The sequence below is a fragment of the Daphnia magna genome, linkage group LG5 (genome assembly GCF_020631705.1).
Source record: "Daphnia magna isolate NIES linkage group LG5, ASM2063170v1.1, whole genome shotgun sequence".
NCBI lineage: Eukaryota > Metazoa > Arthropoda > Branchiopoda > Diplostraca > Daphniidae > Daphnia > Daphnia magna.
The window spans coordinates 10,433,459-10,449,838 of NC_059186.1; the positions used below are offsets into that span (position 1 = coordinate 10,433,459).

A 16,380-nucleotide genomic window follows, 5' to 3' on the forward strand; every position below is an offset into this window, starting at 1 on the left:
TTCTACTGTAAATGTATTCTTTGACTGTGTGTGTCTCTCCTTCTAAATCCCACCCACCCCACACCCGACGAGAGCAATTTCCACGAGCAAAGAGCAAAAAGGAAAAGAAAGGGTCTCTCTGATAGGCTGCCAAGAAAAGAAGTCAGGGTGGGGAGGGGAGAGGGTGTAGGGGCATACTACCCCCAGCCATCCAGCAAAGAGAAGATATAGAAAAGAAAGAAAGAAAAAAGAATTACGACATGAAAGGTCTTCCCGACTTTTTGGCTCCGGCTGGTAAAATGTTACGTATACCGCAGGGGATTGTACGTGTGTGTGTGTCTGAAAAAGAAAAAAAAAAGTTCAAAGAAAAGAAGGGGGGAAGAAGAAGAAGAACGAAAATTTTGTTTTAAATAACCCCACCGAAAAAGAAGAAGACTAGCCTCCTACATTTTGCCCTCCAAACAGGAAGCCCCTGTTTTCTTGTCTATATAATTGCACGCTTGAGGAGAGAGAAACCGAAGGAATACATTTATCTAATGCCATATATCGTTGATATTGTACGTACGCATTTAGTCTATACACGTACATGTTTTTTTTTTTGTTTTTTTGCCCCCTCCAGTCAATTTTTGTAATCATCTTTTAGTGAAACCAAAAAAGCCTGGCCTCGTTTAGCTCGTATCGGAAGAGGAATCCCCTTTTTTGGGTCTGTGCTTGTGAAGAAAAAAAAAAAAGGGTGTTTTCTTATTATGATGATGAGGTGGAGTTATAAGGAACTCGAGATAGACGCGTGTAATACATAATTCGCTGCTCTTGCCATGCGCCCATGTCTTTTTGAGTTGTGTTCACTTCGACAATCACTCCTCCCTTTAAGCAAAGTAAACTCAGACCCGCCATGATTTATCTCTGTTAATTACAGTTTTGACTGGCTCTCGTCGTTTGTTTTTTTCTTTTTTCTTTTTTGCGTTCGTGCTATTTGATTATACATTCTTTGTATGGCGAGCTTAAAGTGCGCTTATTTTTTTCCATGCTAATGTAACCCAATATTTCTTTCTCAATTCTTTTTTTTTTTTCTTTTGCCCCCTGAAGGACCTAATGGCTGCCCGAGAAGGAGAGGCCGCCAGACTTACACGCGCTACCAGACGCTCGAATTGGAGAAAGAGTTTCACTTTAATCACTACTTGACGCGGCGGAGGCGGATCGAAATCGCTCACGCCCTTTGCCTGACGGAGCGTCAAATCAAAATTTGGTTTCAAAATCGACGCATGAAGCTCAAGAAGGAGCTCAGAGCCGTCAAGGAAATTAACGAGCAGGCCCGTCGTGAGCGCGAGGAGCAGGAGAGTTCGATCCGCAATAGCGCGGGAGACCACCACGACGGCGGTCACAAGAGCAAACATCAGCAGCATCATCACGCTTCGTCTTCGCATCACCAGCAGCAGCAACATCACGGACAGCAGCAGCAACTGGGCCAGCCGGACAGACATCACGTCCATCATCACGATTTGCTGCAAGCCGCCGCTACGGCCAACTACGCGGCCGACATCAGCAAAATGGCCGCCAAGAGCCTGACATAAAAGCTTTTCAAATAGCCCAGGTGACAACAACAAAACATTCACATAATAATCGCCATTGAAACAACAAAACAAAGAGATAAGGCGGCCAACCACTATCCGATTATTATTATTTTTTTTTTTTGAACTACTTCCGTTTCAATCCAATACCCTCACGCATACGTATACTCTATGACACTCCCAGTGAAGTTATTATTTGATACTCTTTGATGACCACCTCGCGAAAAAAAAAAAGAAATGCGCCAACATTTCTGCACCTCCCAGTCCACCCACTTTTTTTTTTTTCATTTGACATTTTTCTTTTTCGTAATAACTATTTCCCATTTTTTTTTCCCCTTCTTTTTTTTTTTATGTGTATGTGGTACACATTTATATGTTTTTTTTTTCCGTTTCTTTTGACCAACCAAAAGAACGACCGTCGAACGCACACACAAAAAAAAAGGGACGGTAATAATTGCTTTGCCGGAACCGCATTATCTGTGGGCGGAACCGATTTTTCTTTTTTTTTTCTTTTTCTTGAAGCGCCGCATAATCGAAGTGGTGAGCTCTCGTTCCCTCCATTCTGTTACCACAACATTTTTCTTCTTTTTTTTTTCTCTCTTTTTTCCCGAACCTCATCAACACCTGGAGTCGCCCATTTTGAACATTAAAGAAGAAGAAGAAGAAAATGAGCGGCTTCATTGCGGCGCATCCTGTCGCTTTTATTTCCGTTTCTCCAGCAGGGAGTCCAGATCAAATCCGCCGGCTTAATGTTATAATCCAAAAAAAGAGAAGAAGAAGAAGAAGAAATTCCAAAGGAAAAAAAAGGGGGGGGGGGAAAACACACGAAAAGAAGATAACTAATGTGACTTGTATGCACCAACGCCATCTGAAAAAAAAAAAAGAGGAACACCTTCCAAACCACAGACACGACACACACAAAAATAAGGGAAGAACTTTGAACTGCTTTTTACTACAAAAGCCCTCGGCCTTCTTCCCCCTTTTTTTTTTAAATGTAATTCTACATCTCTCAGTTCACTTGACTCCCCTCCACCGATTGCCATTACCGCTACCTTCCTCTCTCCTTCCCCTCTTTCCCCGTTGGAAACAAATGGCCACCACCACCGCCAGTTCTTTTCTTTCTATTCACGGTCGGACAGAGACACATCCATCACCATTTGTTGTGGACGAAAGGAAGATTTTTTTTGTTTTGTTCGTCCGTCTCCCGATGCCGTTCCAGGCCGTTTGATCCATCTCCTTCTTTTGTCTCTTCTCAACACGACTCCCGATGGACTGCCTATACTACACCCACCGGAAAAGAGGAAGACAAAGAAAACAGAAGAAAAAAAGAGAAAAAAAGGAACGTGAGCATATACACACAGACACATTTGGATTCCACCCCCCCTTTCTACACACTCTACTCCGGTTCCAATCAGCAATTTGATTATCGATGATGAGATGGCTCGAGCGAGAGATGATTGCGTGTGAAGCCATCCGCGAAACGGGCACAAACGGCCTCGTATATACCACTATACTACTATGCAGTGCTACAGTCCAGTCACAACAAACCCCCGCGGAGGATCGCCTGTGTATGTAGAATGATTGGTTGGCTCACCGTCGGCCAATGGCCGTCTCTGGTTCAGTCGTTCGGGGGGCCTGCAGTATGGACCGGTGTTCATCGCGTGTACCAATGCCATTGACCTTTATTTTTTATTTTTGTTTTCTCTCTCTTTTTCTGTCCATTTCAACTGTCTTTACAAGTTTCTAGAAAAGCGCTGCAATCGCTTTGAAATGTTTGAAACGATTGTTGCGTATTGTTGGCGTTTTGTGGGTTTGATTTTCATATTCATATTTTGGTGCGTGCGAGCGTTGTTTTTCAAAAGAGTTTTTTCTACGTCAACTCGGCGATTGGGCAAAGGCCAAAGTTCGTCATTGAAAAAATTATCGGGCATCCCGATAGAAGCCCCACCTAACCGAGTCAATCCGAGAAGAAAAGCAAACAGCACGATTGAGAAAATAATGTTCAACTAAACAGGGAATTTTCACAAAAAATACGTAAATTGAAAAAAACACAAATTTTAGTTAGTGGTTGGCCCGTCCCTCCCCCCCCTCCCCTCTTAAACACTTATATACGTAATGTTCTGATCTGTGTTGCGCGAAACTATGAATACGTAAAAAGAAAATGTAGTCATCACAATTAAGCCGAATGCGCGATGATGGCGATTTCAGGAGCTTCGTGATCCTGTTCAATTCTTTTTTTTTTTTTGGTGAGGCATTTTGTTGAAAAACTTGGAAGAGCGGAAAATATCCGCTAAAATTGATGAACTTATTATACGTAAAAGAAAACATTGTTGTTCAAACTTTGTTTTTGAAACCCTTTTTTTTTTATTTTTCTATCCGATCCGGGATGGAAAAACAAAAAAAGGAACGAGACAAACAAAAAAGAAAAGATAAATGGAACAGAAATACGTAATGCATTTGTACAACCGCTGTTGTTTTCTTTTTTTTTTCCTTTTTTCGAGTTCTTTTTTTTTGGGGCGCTTTTTATTATTATTATGATGATGATGATGATTATATTCGCTAACATTTGTTGTGTTTTGTCCGTGTGTGTGGGTGGGTTTTTCGCCGTCGTCGTGTGTCCGTCTTGTTATGTATTCTCGTCCGTGTGGATGTTTGGGAATTATTATTCGTGAGCGTGCTGACCGTGTGGATGTCCCGCAATGCGTGTACCCGCGTGCGTTCGATTTCTCTCTCCCTTCGCAATTTCTTTTATAACTGGATCGCGTGTAATAGCCGATCAGCTGTTTCATTTTCTTTCTTTCCTAATCGGCACACATTTTGGGGGTCAATTTTCATGGGGGAGACGTTGCAATTTCGGGGGAGGGTTGGAATTAAAATCAACTTTAATTGCGCAATTTTTTTTTTTAAAGAGGGAGTTACAAAGTGGTGAAAGGCGAGGGATGAATGGAAGGAAGAAAAGGGTTCAAAAATGAAAAAGCAAACGTTAATTAGTTTTTGTTTCTTTCATTTTAATTATTTTTTTCTTTTATTGATGGGGGGAGTCCGTGCGGAAGCTTTTCATATTTTCATCCGTCGTTTCCACGTCTCACTTGACTGGCCTTTTTATCTTTTTTTATTTTATTTTACAGCTATTGAGCCATTCCCATCCGCCCATTTCACTCTCGTCAATCGCCACTTTCTCGCAACACCCTTTTCTATATTATTAGTATTATTATACATATAGATCCTTCAACTGTTCAATAGGAATATTTACTCATTTTTCAGTATATCTACAGTTAAAACAAACTAAAGTTTAGCAATTCGCTTGTGATAGGCCAACAAACAAACCCGCACACACAACATTTTTTGAACTGCCCTCGTTCACCTAAAATCTCCTTTCACCTATTATTATTTTTATTCTGTAGCCAATTCAGTATTGTTTTTATCTGTGTTTTATTTATTTTTTATTTTTTTTTATTCAAACTTTCATTTTGGGGCTTCGTTTTTACACGCGCCTCAAACAGACCGTTCGATTGCGTAACCAATGCCGTCACGTTTCTAACGTATCTCCTTTTCGGGAGTTCCGTGATTCTCTCGAAAAAAAATGTTTTAATTCTTACAAAAAAGAAAAACAAAGGCAATCCCCTCCCTCTCCCCCCCTTTTGAAGAAAGAAATCCTGCGAGTATACGTCATTGTGATTGTGTACTACATCTGTGCGCCCATTTATGTCTTCACCCTTCATTTCTCTTCCCCCACTTTAAATTTTGGTCCCGATGATTCCAATTTCAATCGTGAAAAAAACCCGCCATGACAAACAAAGCAAACGTTATCCCTTTTTTTTGTGTTGATGATTGATGATAATAACGCAAATACGTAAACATTCGAGACCGATACCAAAGGTCTCGAGCCAGTTATTAAAATTAGACAACCAAAAAGTAAACAAAAATACGTACATTGATGATCGTCCGTGATGATCAAGTGAACAAGTGTTTAATTCATTTAATCTGTTTGTTTTTTCTTTAATTCTTTTATTTTATTTTTTGAATGAATTCGAATTGTTCTCCTATAATCGTCGCAACCCAACACAAATGCAGGCTAAAAAGAAACGAAAATACGTAAAACATTGAGATCAATACTCGAGAGTATCTTATAGCCTTATAAAGGTGTTTTTTTTTTTTCTAACTTTTTTTTTTCTGTACTAATTCCTTTGCAATTGAGTTTTTTTGTTGTTGTTGTTGCTGTTGTTGTGTATGTTTCATTTTCTCGGTAGGTTCTTGTTGTTCGCTCCCCCGGGTGATTGATTTTGTCTTGGTATGAATCCCGCTAATTAACTTGTATTTGTTTTTTAAAGATTATGGGGGGGGGGGGGAAGCATTTAGAGGCCAATGCAGGACTTTTGTACTATCGAAGCGTCCGAGCTAAGTTTTCTTTTTTTCTTTCTTTGTTCTTACAATTAAAACCAACAAGGTTTTTGTTTTTGACTTTTCTAGGAATATCTGATCATGTTATGAATGTCTGTTGAATGACTATTTTCCTTCAGTTATTTTTTCATTCGTTTTTTATTTTTGAATAGGGAAATCAACCGAGGGATGAATCTTTTCAAGTAAATTGAAACCTCATCACATCTTTTTTTTTCTTTTTCTTTTTTTGGTTTTTGTTTAAAGAACAAGTTTTCGATAGTGCGACGGTGTCTCTTTGCGTGAATGCGTGCGTGTCCCGGATGATTTAAAAAAATGTTCAAGTTTAGAAAAAAAAAACGAAAAACCTCTCGCGACCGAATTAAATTGTCATCGTTGCTTCTAGACATTCTTTCAACTCTTTTGGTTCTCCTCCTTTTTCCCTCTGACTCTGTCTCTACGCGTTCGTCAGACGCACCGCTTCTCACGTAGCTGGTTGTCTATAAACGGAGTAGGGAAAGGGAGAAAAAGTGGAGGATCTTTGAAGAGAAAATGGAAAGAGAAACGATGACCCCCCACGCAGACAGCTTTTTTCTCTTTCTTTCTAGACAAACAAAAAAAAAATGAGAAAAGAAAAGAAAAAAAAAAGGACTAATATAGTGTGCTTTTGTCTTTTTTTATATAGTTACACTTGATGTTGAATTCGTTATGTCCTCCCCAACCCCCCTTTATCTTTTTTTTTTTCAAGGAAATTTCGTAATTTCTCTATTTTCAGAAAAAAACCGTATTGCTCTCTTCGCTGATGTAAACATTTTTTTTTTCTTCATTTTTCGTTTTAAAAAGCACCGGCCCGACATCGTTTATTTTAACATGCTGAAACGATAGGAAAAAAAAAATTGATTAGTAATTATGCCGTTCAACTCTGAAACAACAGTTGTTGGGCTTACACAAAATGTTTTCCATTAAATACCCTCCAATATTTTCCACCACAATACCGGTTCCAGATAAACAGAGAAAATATACAAAGAAAACCCGATCGAAGAAATGCATAGCTAGTTGGGAGATCTTTTAAGCTATATCCTATTATTGTTATAATTTAGGCTCTTCCGTACAATCACAACTGACACAATCCTCCCGTGTGCAATAAGGAAAACAAAAACAAAAATTTAACCCATTAAAAAAGAAACAAGAGAAGAAACCAACTCCCAAAGAAAAAAAAAAAAAAAGTAGCGAATCCAATTTTCTTTTTATTTTCCTTTTTTTTTTTTTTTAATTACAAAATAAAAAATAGGAAGAAAATACGAAAAAAAAAAAGAATAACACGTTAAGTATGTACAGAAAGATTTGTTTCTTTTTTGTTTGCGGTCGTGTGTGTGCGTGTGTTGTTGTTTTCAGGAACCTGAGTTTAAAAGACAATTTCGTTTTTTTTTTTTTTCTGTTCCGTACACAGTGAGATTTTTTATATGGAGCTGACCTTTTTTTTTTCTCTCACCTTCATTTCTTTTATCGAAAACTGGGAACGTTTTTTAATTTGATTTTTATTATTAGTTATCATTTCTAATATTTAAAAATGAAATTCAAATTCAGATCCCCGTTTCCCTTCTCTGTCCTACCTACTACTCCGCCCTATTCTATTTCTACTCAGAAATTCAAGTATCGTGTGTGCCCCCCCCCCTCCGCCCGCTTATTGTATCTTTATATTTACATGGTTACGTTTTATTATAATTTTTTCCCCCTCCTTTTGCTGGCTCAGTGAACGTGTTATTTCTCTATTCTCTTACACGTATATTAATAAGCTCATTTACCCTTTCCCTCTTCATCTTCTTGTTTTGTTTAATTGTTTTTTTTATTATGATTAATTAATTCATTCATTTCAAAAATAATTCACGCTGACTCCGCCCCTGTCTCCCAATTCTCCGCCATGCACATCTCTTTTATCTCGGAAATTTTTGACGTCTCGACTTGTGTGTGTGTGTGTGTGTTTTTCTTTAACGATTATTATAATTATTACCAACGATTTTTATTTTTTTGGACATCCAAAACGTTGCGACAAAAAAATCCCCCTCCGCTCCATCACGTGTTACGTAAAAGTAAAACGAAATTTATCGGTCGTGAAAAATTTTGTTTCTGTGTCTCTTTCTATCCAAATTCTCCCGGGACGATTTTTCACACGCACATAACGTACACACCTCACTCTTGTCTCGGACTTTCGGGAGAACATTTTGCAATTGAGAGATGACGACGCGATATGACGTCGATTTTTTGTTTTTTGACGCAAAAAATTTTCCTTTTTTTTTTTTTATTTTAAAGAAACAAATCTCTTTCTTGAATCTCTCTCTATCTTGTCTTATCCCTCACACGCGCGCCATTTTTTTTTTTTTTACGTTTGTTGTTGTTTCGGTGTCGACACTTGTAGTAATTCTTTCTTTCTCTCTCTCTCTCTCTCTACTTCTTAACTGCCCTTTTTTTTCCGTATATTTTTTTTTCTTTTTTTAGTTTGAATTTTTTTATCTTTCGAGACAAAAAAAAAAATATATAAACAATGTGGGAAAATGATCATTTCTTGTTTCCGTGCACCACGCATATAAACACACATGTAAAAAGAAAAAGCACAAAACTCGTTTAACTGGTACCGGCACGCACTCACATCCGTTCTTGTAGAGAGAAAAAAAGAAGGAAACGGGCTTCTTATTTGTTTGAGAGACCATTTTCTGTTCCTTTGAAGCGCATACAATAGATGCCGTTCAAAAAATAAGAAACTAGTTTACTCTATACGTATAGTGTGGTCGGTAATTGAACGCATTCAACGTTGATGCACTGCCGAGACAAGCGGACAGCTTGTACACTTTCCTCTCTTTTAAAAAGAAAACCTATTAACAGTAGTTCGTAGGCACCAACAACAGCCAATAGTTGTGCCATTGAACGACCGTCATCTTGCCACTAATTGCCGCCCTTGTTATTATTGGACTATACGAATGGAGTGCGTTACGTATATATACGGAACAAGACGTAATGCTCGATTTGCAGTCCGTGTAAAGCGCAGCCTTGTATACATAAAAAAGAACGGAGTCGTGATGGTAAATCCTGTTCTGTGTATTTCCGATCGAACCACACCGATGGCCTTCGAAGCAGAAATTTATGGCACAAAAGAAGAAGGAGTTGGATATGCGGCCGTGTGTCTACCCGAGGGCCAATATAACTGAACATTTGAACAAGAAAGAAAAAGACTATTGGATTAAAAACAAGATGCGGTAGGATGAAAAGAAAAAAGGAAAACAGTAAGACAGCTGTGCCCAAGAAAACTATATTAAAACGCCAACTGCTAGACGACTGCTGATGTTCCAAACGACATGTCTTCCGATACAATCTCTACTGCTGCGCTTGTGCTACTTAAGTTCTATCGGCAATATTAATGCATCAGAAGCAGTTAAAGTACGGACCGTTTGGTGCGCATACTGGAAACATTCCCAGCGAATCAAAAAATATCTCCGAGTGTGATGGTTGGATGAAGGCATCACGCAGATGATGTAAGAGAGCAAGCGCAAAATAAAACAAAACAAAAAAGGAAAGAACCTTTTTCTTTTTCTTTTGTTTTTTTTTCTTCGCTTGTTTATGCAGCATCTACTGTATGCAAGGCATACACGTACCGTGTGTTATATAGCAAAGCTTTTAGCTGGCCGGAGAAAAGAAGACGGGCGGAATCAGCTGTATAGCATAAGAAATGTGTGTTCCGGGCCTTTTTCCCGTCACATCTACAGAGCTAGACACAGAGTATTATGAAATATGCATGCGAAACTCGTCTAGGGAATGGAACTATATGACCCATAGACTAAAGGAGGAAGGGGAGCAATATACCATGCTACGTGAGAGAGAGCAAAGCAAAGGATTTCCATATTCAATGTAATCAAACCGATCGGCTCTGGAAAAAGAAAAGAAAAAAGATGGAAGGGACGCCTGCGCTGTGTGAGGTGCTGATGGGATGCAGGTCTAGAAGAAACAAGAAAAAACAAGGAACGGGTCTCAGATGCTGGGCAAAAAGTCAGAAAACTAACACAAGGCAAAAAAGAGAAGAAAAAAAAAAGAAAAAAGATTTGTACTCTTGCTCACGCTCTCAAGAGGATTGTGGATGAAGACGGAGAACGAAGAGATTTCTCGTTTCTCAACGGCCGTCGTAAATTTTTGGCACGACGACGACATGATCCCTCCGCTTTTTTTTTTTGTTGGGTTGCCCTCCAGCCAAAGCGTAAGGCTAAACGAGGATTTTTCCTTTCGATTATAAATCTCTTTGAAACTGATGACGGTGTCGCGCTCCAGTTGATCTGAGACTTGGCTCCGCTTAAATTTAATTATTATTTAGATATAAATAGAGATTGAGTGCTAGTAATAATAGTATACTATAGTATTACTGCAGTAGTTTCAGTTTGAAATGGCTCAGTTGTGTGCAGTTTGTTTGAATTGTGGCACATTAAAACACAACGTCGTCCGGGATGGGGTTTAACTCTCCTGACGTTAGATGGCATCACTCTACCGCGATCCAATCAAAAAAATTTTTTTTTTTTTTTTTTTTCTCCCTGTAAATAATAAAAAAAAAGTATTTTCATTATTTTTCTATCCTCTTCTCTCCGATTGGAATGCTTGATTAAAGCGTGTGCCAGCGTGACCCCCCGCACAGCCAACGCACCAGGACCTTAATCGAAAATGAATGCGTTCGCGATCCATTGACCCTCATTGTGTTTCCACTGCGCCGTGCCAGATGAGAACATTTCTCTCCGTTTGTTCAGTTTTCATCTAGTCCCCGAGTTTATAAATTTCTAAACGGCGCATGTTCCAAAACACGATCAATGTAATGGGACTAACAACAATTCTCACTTGCCCGTCAACGAGATTAATCACAAACTTTCCGTTTCAGATGATCAACTCAATCATCTTTTATCGTCTTTTTACTAACAATCAACCCTTGCCATACCGAGAAACATACTACGCTCTTATGTTACACAGTTTGTTTAGTTTTCCGTCTTGTGTTAGTATGTGGGGGAGGGCGGAGTGAGTTAAGGGATGACAGAAGAACCACACGGACGTGAACAACTTGGAATAGAAAGAAAAGAAGAAGAAGAAGAAGAAACGGAGTCTGACAGCAGAGAGCAAATGAATTATTTCAAAACGTTGGTCCGGATGAGTTCTGGCGCCCCGCTTATCCGCAAGGAAGGAGCTCCTCATTTCTGCCAGTTTCCTGCACCAGAATGCAATGCACGCCCCACCGACGACGACAACCGGTACATATGATGGTACACATATATACCGCCATGAACTATGCGTCGTTTTTATTTTTTCTTCAGTCTCTTTCTATCCAGCCAGCCATGGATGGATATGCTTGGCTCCTCGCGTCTCTCCTACACGTATATATACTACTGTGCCGTAGATCTATTCCGGCCCATTGAATTACACCAGTTCAAGTCGAAGAAAAAGAGGAAAGAAAAAAACTAGAAGTCAGCGTCCAATTTTAGCTTTTTGCTCGAATGCCGTTGGCTCCTGTTCCATCTCCTCCCACAATTCCCCCTCGACATAGTATATATACAGCGCGCCAGACATAAGATATATAGCAGAACATGGAAGAAGAAACGATCGATAATGTTACATGCCCGCCATGTTGTTTTTAGAAGACGAAGAAGAAGAAGAAGAAAAAAAAAAAGCGGAAAAGTCAGGAAGATCTTGCCAAAGGCCAATGTTCTTACTGATAGAAGGAAAACAGGCTCGGCGGACTTGTGTCTGTAATAGAGGGCACTTGGTTATATACATATAAACCTTATAGTGTAGTTTGGTACTAGTATATATAGCCTACTTTTAGTCTATGACGACGTATATGTCCCCCCCCCCCTCTTGTTATTATGTATCATGTTCTTCCCTTTTTTTTTTAAAGAACCAATCCAAAAACTATGATAACTATCAATATATTCCGCTGGGAGATTTTGATGCTGTGTAATCCACACTGTTGCAAGCTGCCATTATTATTAGTATCATGATTATTATTGTTATTATTATTACCAACCTTCCGAAAAGGTGTTGACTGTTGACTTTAGGAGAAAGAGAGGAGCCATAAATGAAAAAGAAAAAAGAGATGAAGTAAACCGCGCGCCATATAGTTTGGGTGGTATGTATATAGCATATCTATTTATCCGTATACATATAGTGTAACATCTCATTTTCGTTTTTTGTTATTGCTTTCTAGATGATTCATTATACGATCCATCATAAATGGGGAGGAACTTTTGGAATGGGCCATGATTCGTCACTGGGCAACCTCTTCGTTCCCCTTTCAAGCTGGCCATCCAGCTTCTGGGTATATCTGTAAAGCTTATACGGTAATAGATGTAGAGGCTATAAATCTATAACTGTTATAGGTAAACGCATATTTCTTTATTTTTTTTTACAGTAAAAAACAACCGACACACCAAATGATTACTAAATCAGGATAGCAAAAATATTTAATTGATCATTTCACAAGTCGTTATCCATCACTTTTGATGGCCGTCGTCCGTCGCGTGCCACTATAATACCCACACAGACCGGACCAGGGCACGTAAAGTATTATACGTAAGATGTTTCTTTTTTTTTTTAAGTTTTTCTATGTGCGCCGTATATTTTATTAACGAGCAGCCATTCGAATTGCGTTATATAGGCTATGTATAGCACGAGCCCCAGACTTTGTATGTATGTGCGCGCTTTTAATCTTTTATTTTATTTGAAGATTTAATTTTATTTTATAGTTTCAACAAATTTCTGATTGTCGGGGACGCCGCCGCCCCCCGGTTGTTCCCCACTTTTTTTTAAAAAAGGTTCAATGTTGTGATTTTCAACACCATCAAGAACGAGCATAAAAATAAAAGTGATGGAGGCAGGTGAGAGAGCAACAGGGTTTTGCCCTTCCATCAAAGCAAGAGAGTAGGTCAGTTCTATTATCTATATATTTTTTACTTTGCTTTTATTTTATACGAGCTTCACGCGTAGACCGAAACGATGGGGGTGGAGTTGAAGGGTTGAGGAGGGACAGGCAGAATGGCCCTAAAGTTTAAATACCTGTTTCTTTCCATTTTTATGAGCCAATCATTTATTACATGGGACTATACAGTCGCCGCCGCTTCGATCAGCACGCGAAGAAAGTACGCGGGACCGTTTGAGTATTAAAGCGGAAAGAAGAACTGCACACTAGACACTACCCAATTAAAGGACGGATCTGTGGGCCTGCATGAGCAGCCATTGATTGAGGTACGCATTCCCAGCAATTCTTGTCGTATTTTCTTTTTTAATTACAAAAAAAAAAAAAAAATAGAAGAAAAAACGACGCCGTTAAAGTGGGTCCGTGAACAGCGACAATTGCTCGTCGGATGGTGTTTTATCTTCGCTTGACAAGTGGCCATTGGCGATATTCTTATACATATGAATTAAGATAGCAAGGTAACTACAGATTTGATTCAACTGTTTGCTAAAAGTGCTGTCTCTATTGTTGTTTCCCTTCTCTTTTGAGCAGTATCGGCAACTTATGGCGTTTTGAATGTTCTATCCCAATGGCGCATTTCAAAGGGCGGGCGTTGGAAGCTTCCTCCGACCGCCATCAAGGGAGGAGGAGTCAAGAACCAAGGTTTTAAAGTCCACACCCCCTACTCTAGGATATCGATATGTCGGCTTCAAATCGATTCCTTTGTCTGTATTGTAATGGCGTCAAGTTCAAAAGACGCTGGATAGGGCAGTGATTTGAAGGAATGTCGCTGACGACGTCCAACCTTTCGAGGTAACCAATGATTTTTTTTTAAATAAAATTTTACCACATTTTTACGTAGGAGATCAAGATCAAATGGATTGGAATCCAAATAATTTGGGAAAGATTGATAAGTGAAAGATGCCAGTGAGAACGTTTAATGTCTTATTAACTACAATTAAGCTAATCAAACTTTAGATTTGTTGTCAACTGATGTTGCAAGAAAATTTATCTAATCAATCGTCATCCGAAAATCAACCGGCTTATCGAGTCGTTCCAAAAAAAATACCTCATACGCCATCTAGCGTTGGTTATACAACTCCTTTATTTGCTGGAATACGTATTGAACGGTAAATCAAATAACGAATAATGCAAGTCGTTAGACAAAATATTGCAGATTATCTTTAACATTATAGATAATACATCTTTTTAAGGTAACTAAAAATTGAATATTGTATTAGTATTAAAGATTTCTCTCTTGTGTTTCTGAGAAGTGAGGGAAAATGAAATACGATAGAATACAAAGATAACAACGACCTTTGCTTAAGCCAGAGCTAGAGTCATAGATTAGGTTGTCAAGACGTGCTTATTGCCCCTTGGATACCAGGTGGCGATGGTGTGGTGATTGTGATGTACCAGGATATTTGAAACGTAAAATCGCTGGTTTAACGAGAAAACCAACAACTTAATAGAAATAAGCGTTAAATTGTTATTGTGCGGTGTGATTTTTGTCAAAATTCAAGAGATTTCGTTTTTTGCAGATTTTTACTTCGTAGTCTGTGGTCTGGGCTAGGAACAACAATGCTGAAATAATTAAGATTCTTCTCGAAGATGAGGAATTACGGTGATGACATTTTTCAGCGTGGACTAAAGACTGCAGAACAAGTGCATTTGTTTTCTTTTTTTTTTTTAGGGGAGTTCTGCTTAAATGGATGAATCATCAGGTGAAACGTGAAATAAGTCTAGAAGCTGCCTAGAAAAACTGGAAACAGACAGTTTTGTTAACAGGTTATGCAACCTGCATAGAAATGTACTGACAACACATTCTCAGTTGTCCTGTGAAAATCAAAGTTAAACTCAGCTTGACCCTTGCCAATCATTCTGAAGCACTATTCCCATTGGATCTATTTGATGATTGCCTACAAGACATCAGTATGACATATGAAGAATCATCCTTGTCACATGTTACCTAAACTTCTTATTAGAAAAATTCAATCCCGGTGTAAATTGGGCCTAATGAAAGATTGCAGTTAACATTTGAAGAATTAGAAACAGCTTTAATGCTTATGCAAGTTTCAGAGAAATGTACTTACCTTATTCTCATAATCAATTTTACTTATTGAATTTCCTTCCTTTCTATGTAATTTTGATTGACAAGAGTCACACCTGTGAAGTTATCTACATGATAACCCACAATGCATTCACCACAGTGGGTATATTTTGAGGAAGACTACTTACTCTTTCTTCCCTACCTGTTCCAGTTTTTCTGCTTGCATTCAATAGCTAAGCTAGGATCCCTTTGCCTGCACTCCTGTTGCCATACAGATTAGTTATTAGAATAGAAATTGCAATAAATACCTATACTCAATTATACCTATTGGACAGAAAACTTTTCGGTGAAGCAGGATACCTTCAGAGTAGTATCTATACAAAGACAAATGAGTATTATTAATTTAATAATGTTTTTGCTTTACAAAAAATATGACCTATTCAATTTCTATGGTACCGTTCCTCACAGTAGTCATATGAATAATTGAATCATAAAATCTGCTGGCACGCTATAGCATATGCAGTAGACTCGCTCTTCCAGGCCATCTTCAATTTGTCTCACCATTGAGTTCAGTTTGGATTGCCTCTCAGGTAATATGCTTTGCTTAGATTTTTAATCTTTCTCTTTAAATTTATAAAAGAATTAGTAAATATAGATATGGAATTACCTCATGATAGAAATTGAACTTTAATGTCAGAATCGTACGACTTATGTTTACCGTATGGAACGCCATTAATCCACTTTTCTTTTAATAACTTCTGTTTTCTTGTAAGTCTTGATAAAGATTGAAACTAAATCATATATTTTTATAGAAACAGAAAACAGGCAATCAAGTATCCCTGACAAAACACGGCTAGGGAAGTTCAACTTCAAAGCTAACCTCTAGAGGTCGTAATATTGTGCGGACATCTAGCAGTTAGTTTATAATTCCGAGTCAAAATTTTAAGTTCCATTAAGTAAGCCCCATTTTTAATCTTTAAATATAGCCGATTTAAAAATATAATAAAAAAAGTGCTGTTAAAGACCAACATTAGATTTAGTTTTTACCGTTAAAATCATAAACAATAAGGCCAATTGAAAAATAAACTTGATTTTCATGATTATCATTGAATTCTGAAACGAAATCGTTTATTTTAAGCCAGATTTGAAATTTGGCCAAAATTGAAAAAGTGGGAAGGCTATACCCTTCCCACTTTTGTCAAAATCTGCAAAAAACGACATCTCTTGGAATTCCCTGAAAATCACTCATTATAATCAAAATTGAACGCTGAATTCGAATAAGTGATTGGTTTTCTTGTTAACTCAGCCGTTTTAAAAATATAATAAAACAAATGCTGTTAGAGCCCAACATTAGATTTAGTTTTTTACGTTTAATTCCTAAAAAAAAAGGCCAATTGAAAAATAAACTTGATTTCCGTGATTATCATTCAATT

At 38.2% G+C, this 16,380-nt stretch overlaps 1 protein-coding gene and 2 long non-coding RNA genes across 14 annotated transcripts in view; 2 read left to right on the forward strand and 1 right to left on the reverse strand.

Annotated features, from left to right (window-relative positions):
* The window catches only part of LOC116923176 (homeobox protein abdominal-A homolog), a 76,296-nt gene extending 69,720 nt beyond the window's left edge, over positions 1-6,576 (forward strand). For all 4 annotated transcript variants that reach the window (XM_032929656.2, XM_045174407.1, XM_045174408.1 and 1 more), the window contains one exon: positions 1,066-6,576. In XM_032929656.2, the coding sequence (XP_032785547.1) occupies positions 1,066-1,550 (485 nt within the window). In that variant the 3' untranslated portion in view covers positions 1,551-6,576. The remainder of the gene's footprint in view (positions 1-1,065) is intronic.
* A 616-nt stretch (positions 6,577-7,192) lies between these two features.
* On the forward strand, positions 7,193-15,268 carry LOC116922432. Of its 7 annotated transcripts, none has more exons than XR_006647071.1 (7): positions 7,193-12,072; positions 12,151-12,283; positions 12,355-13,187; positions 13,252-13,376; positions 13,450-14,111; positions 14,439-14,521; positions 14,591-15,268. It is a non-coding gene; the product is annotated as an uncharacterized LOC116922432 (long non-coding RNA). The 7 variants fall into 7 exon arrangements; XR_006647069.1 differs by having other exon boundaries at positions 13,450-14,027; XR_006647067.1 differs by having other exon boundaries at positions 13,450-13,710; positions 13,760-14,111; positions 14,439-15,268.
* Positions 14,505-15,841, reverse strand: LOC116922431. 3 transcript variants are annotated; one of them, XR_004394029.2, is made up of 5 exons: positions 15,666-15,841; positions 15,384-15,570; positions 15,272-15,307; positions 14,991-15,208; positions 14,505-14,910 (listed from the first exon to the last, which is right to left on the reverse strand). It is a non-coding gene; the product is annotated as an uncharacterized LOC116922431 (long non-coding RNA). The 3 variants fall into 3 exon arrangements; XR_006647064.1 differs by having other exon boundaries at positions 14,505-15,208; positions 15,272-15,321; positions 15,666-15,836; XR_004394028.2 differs by having other exon boundaries at positions 14,505-15,208; positions 15,666-15,833.
* Positions 15,842-16,380: the final 539 nt, after the last annotated feature.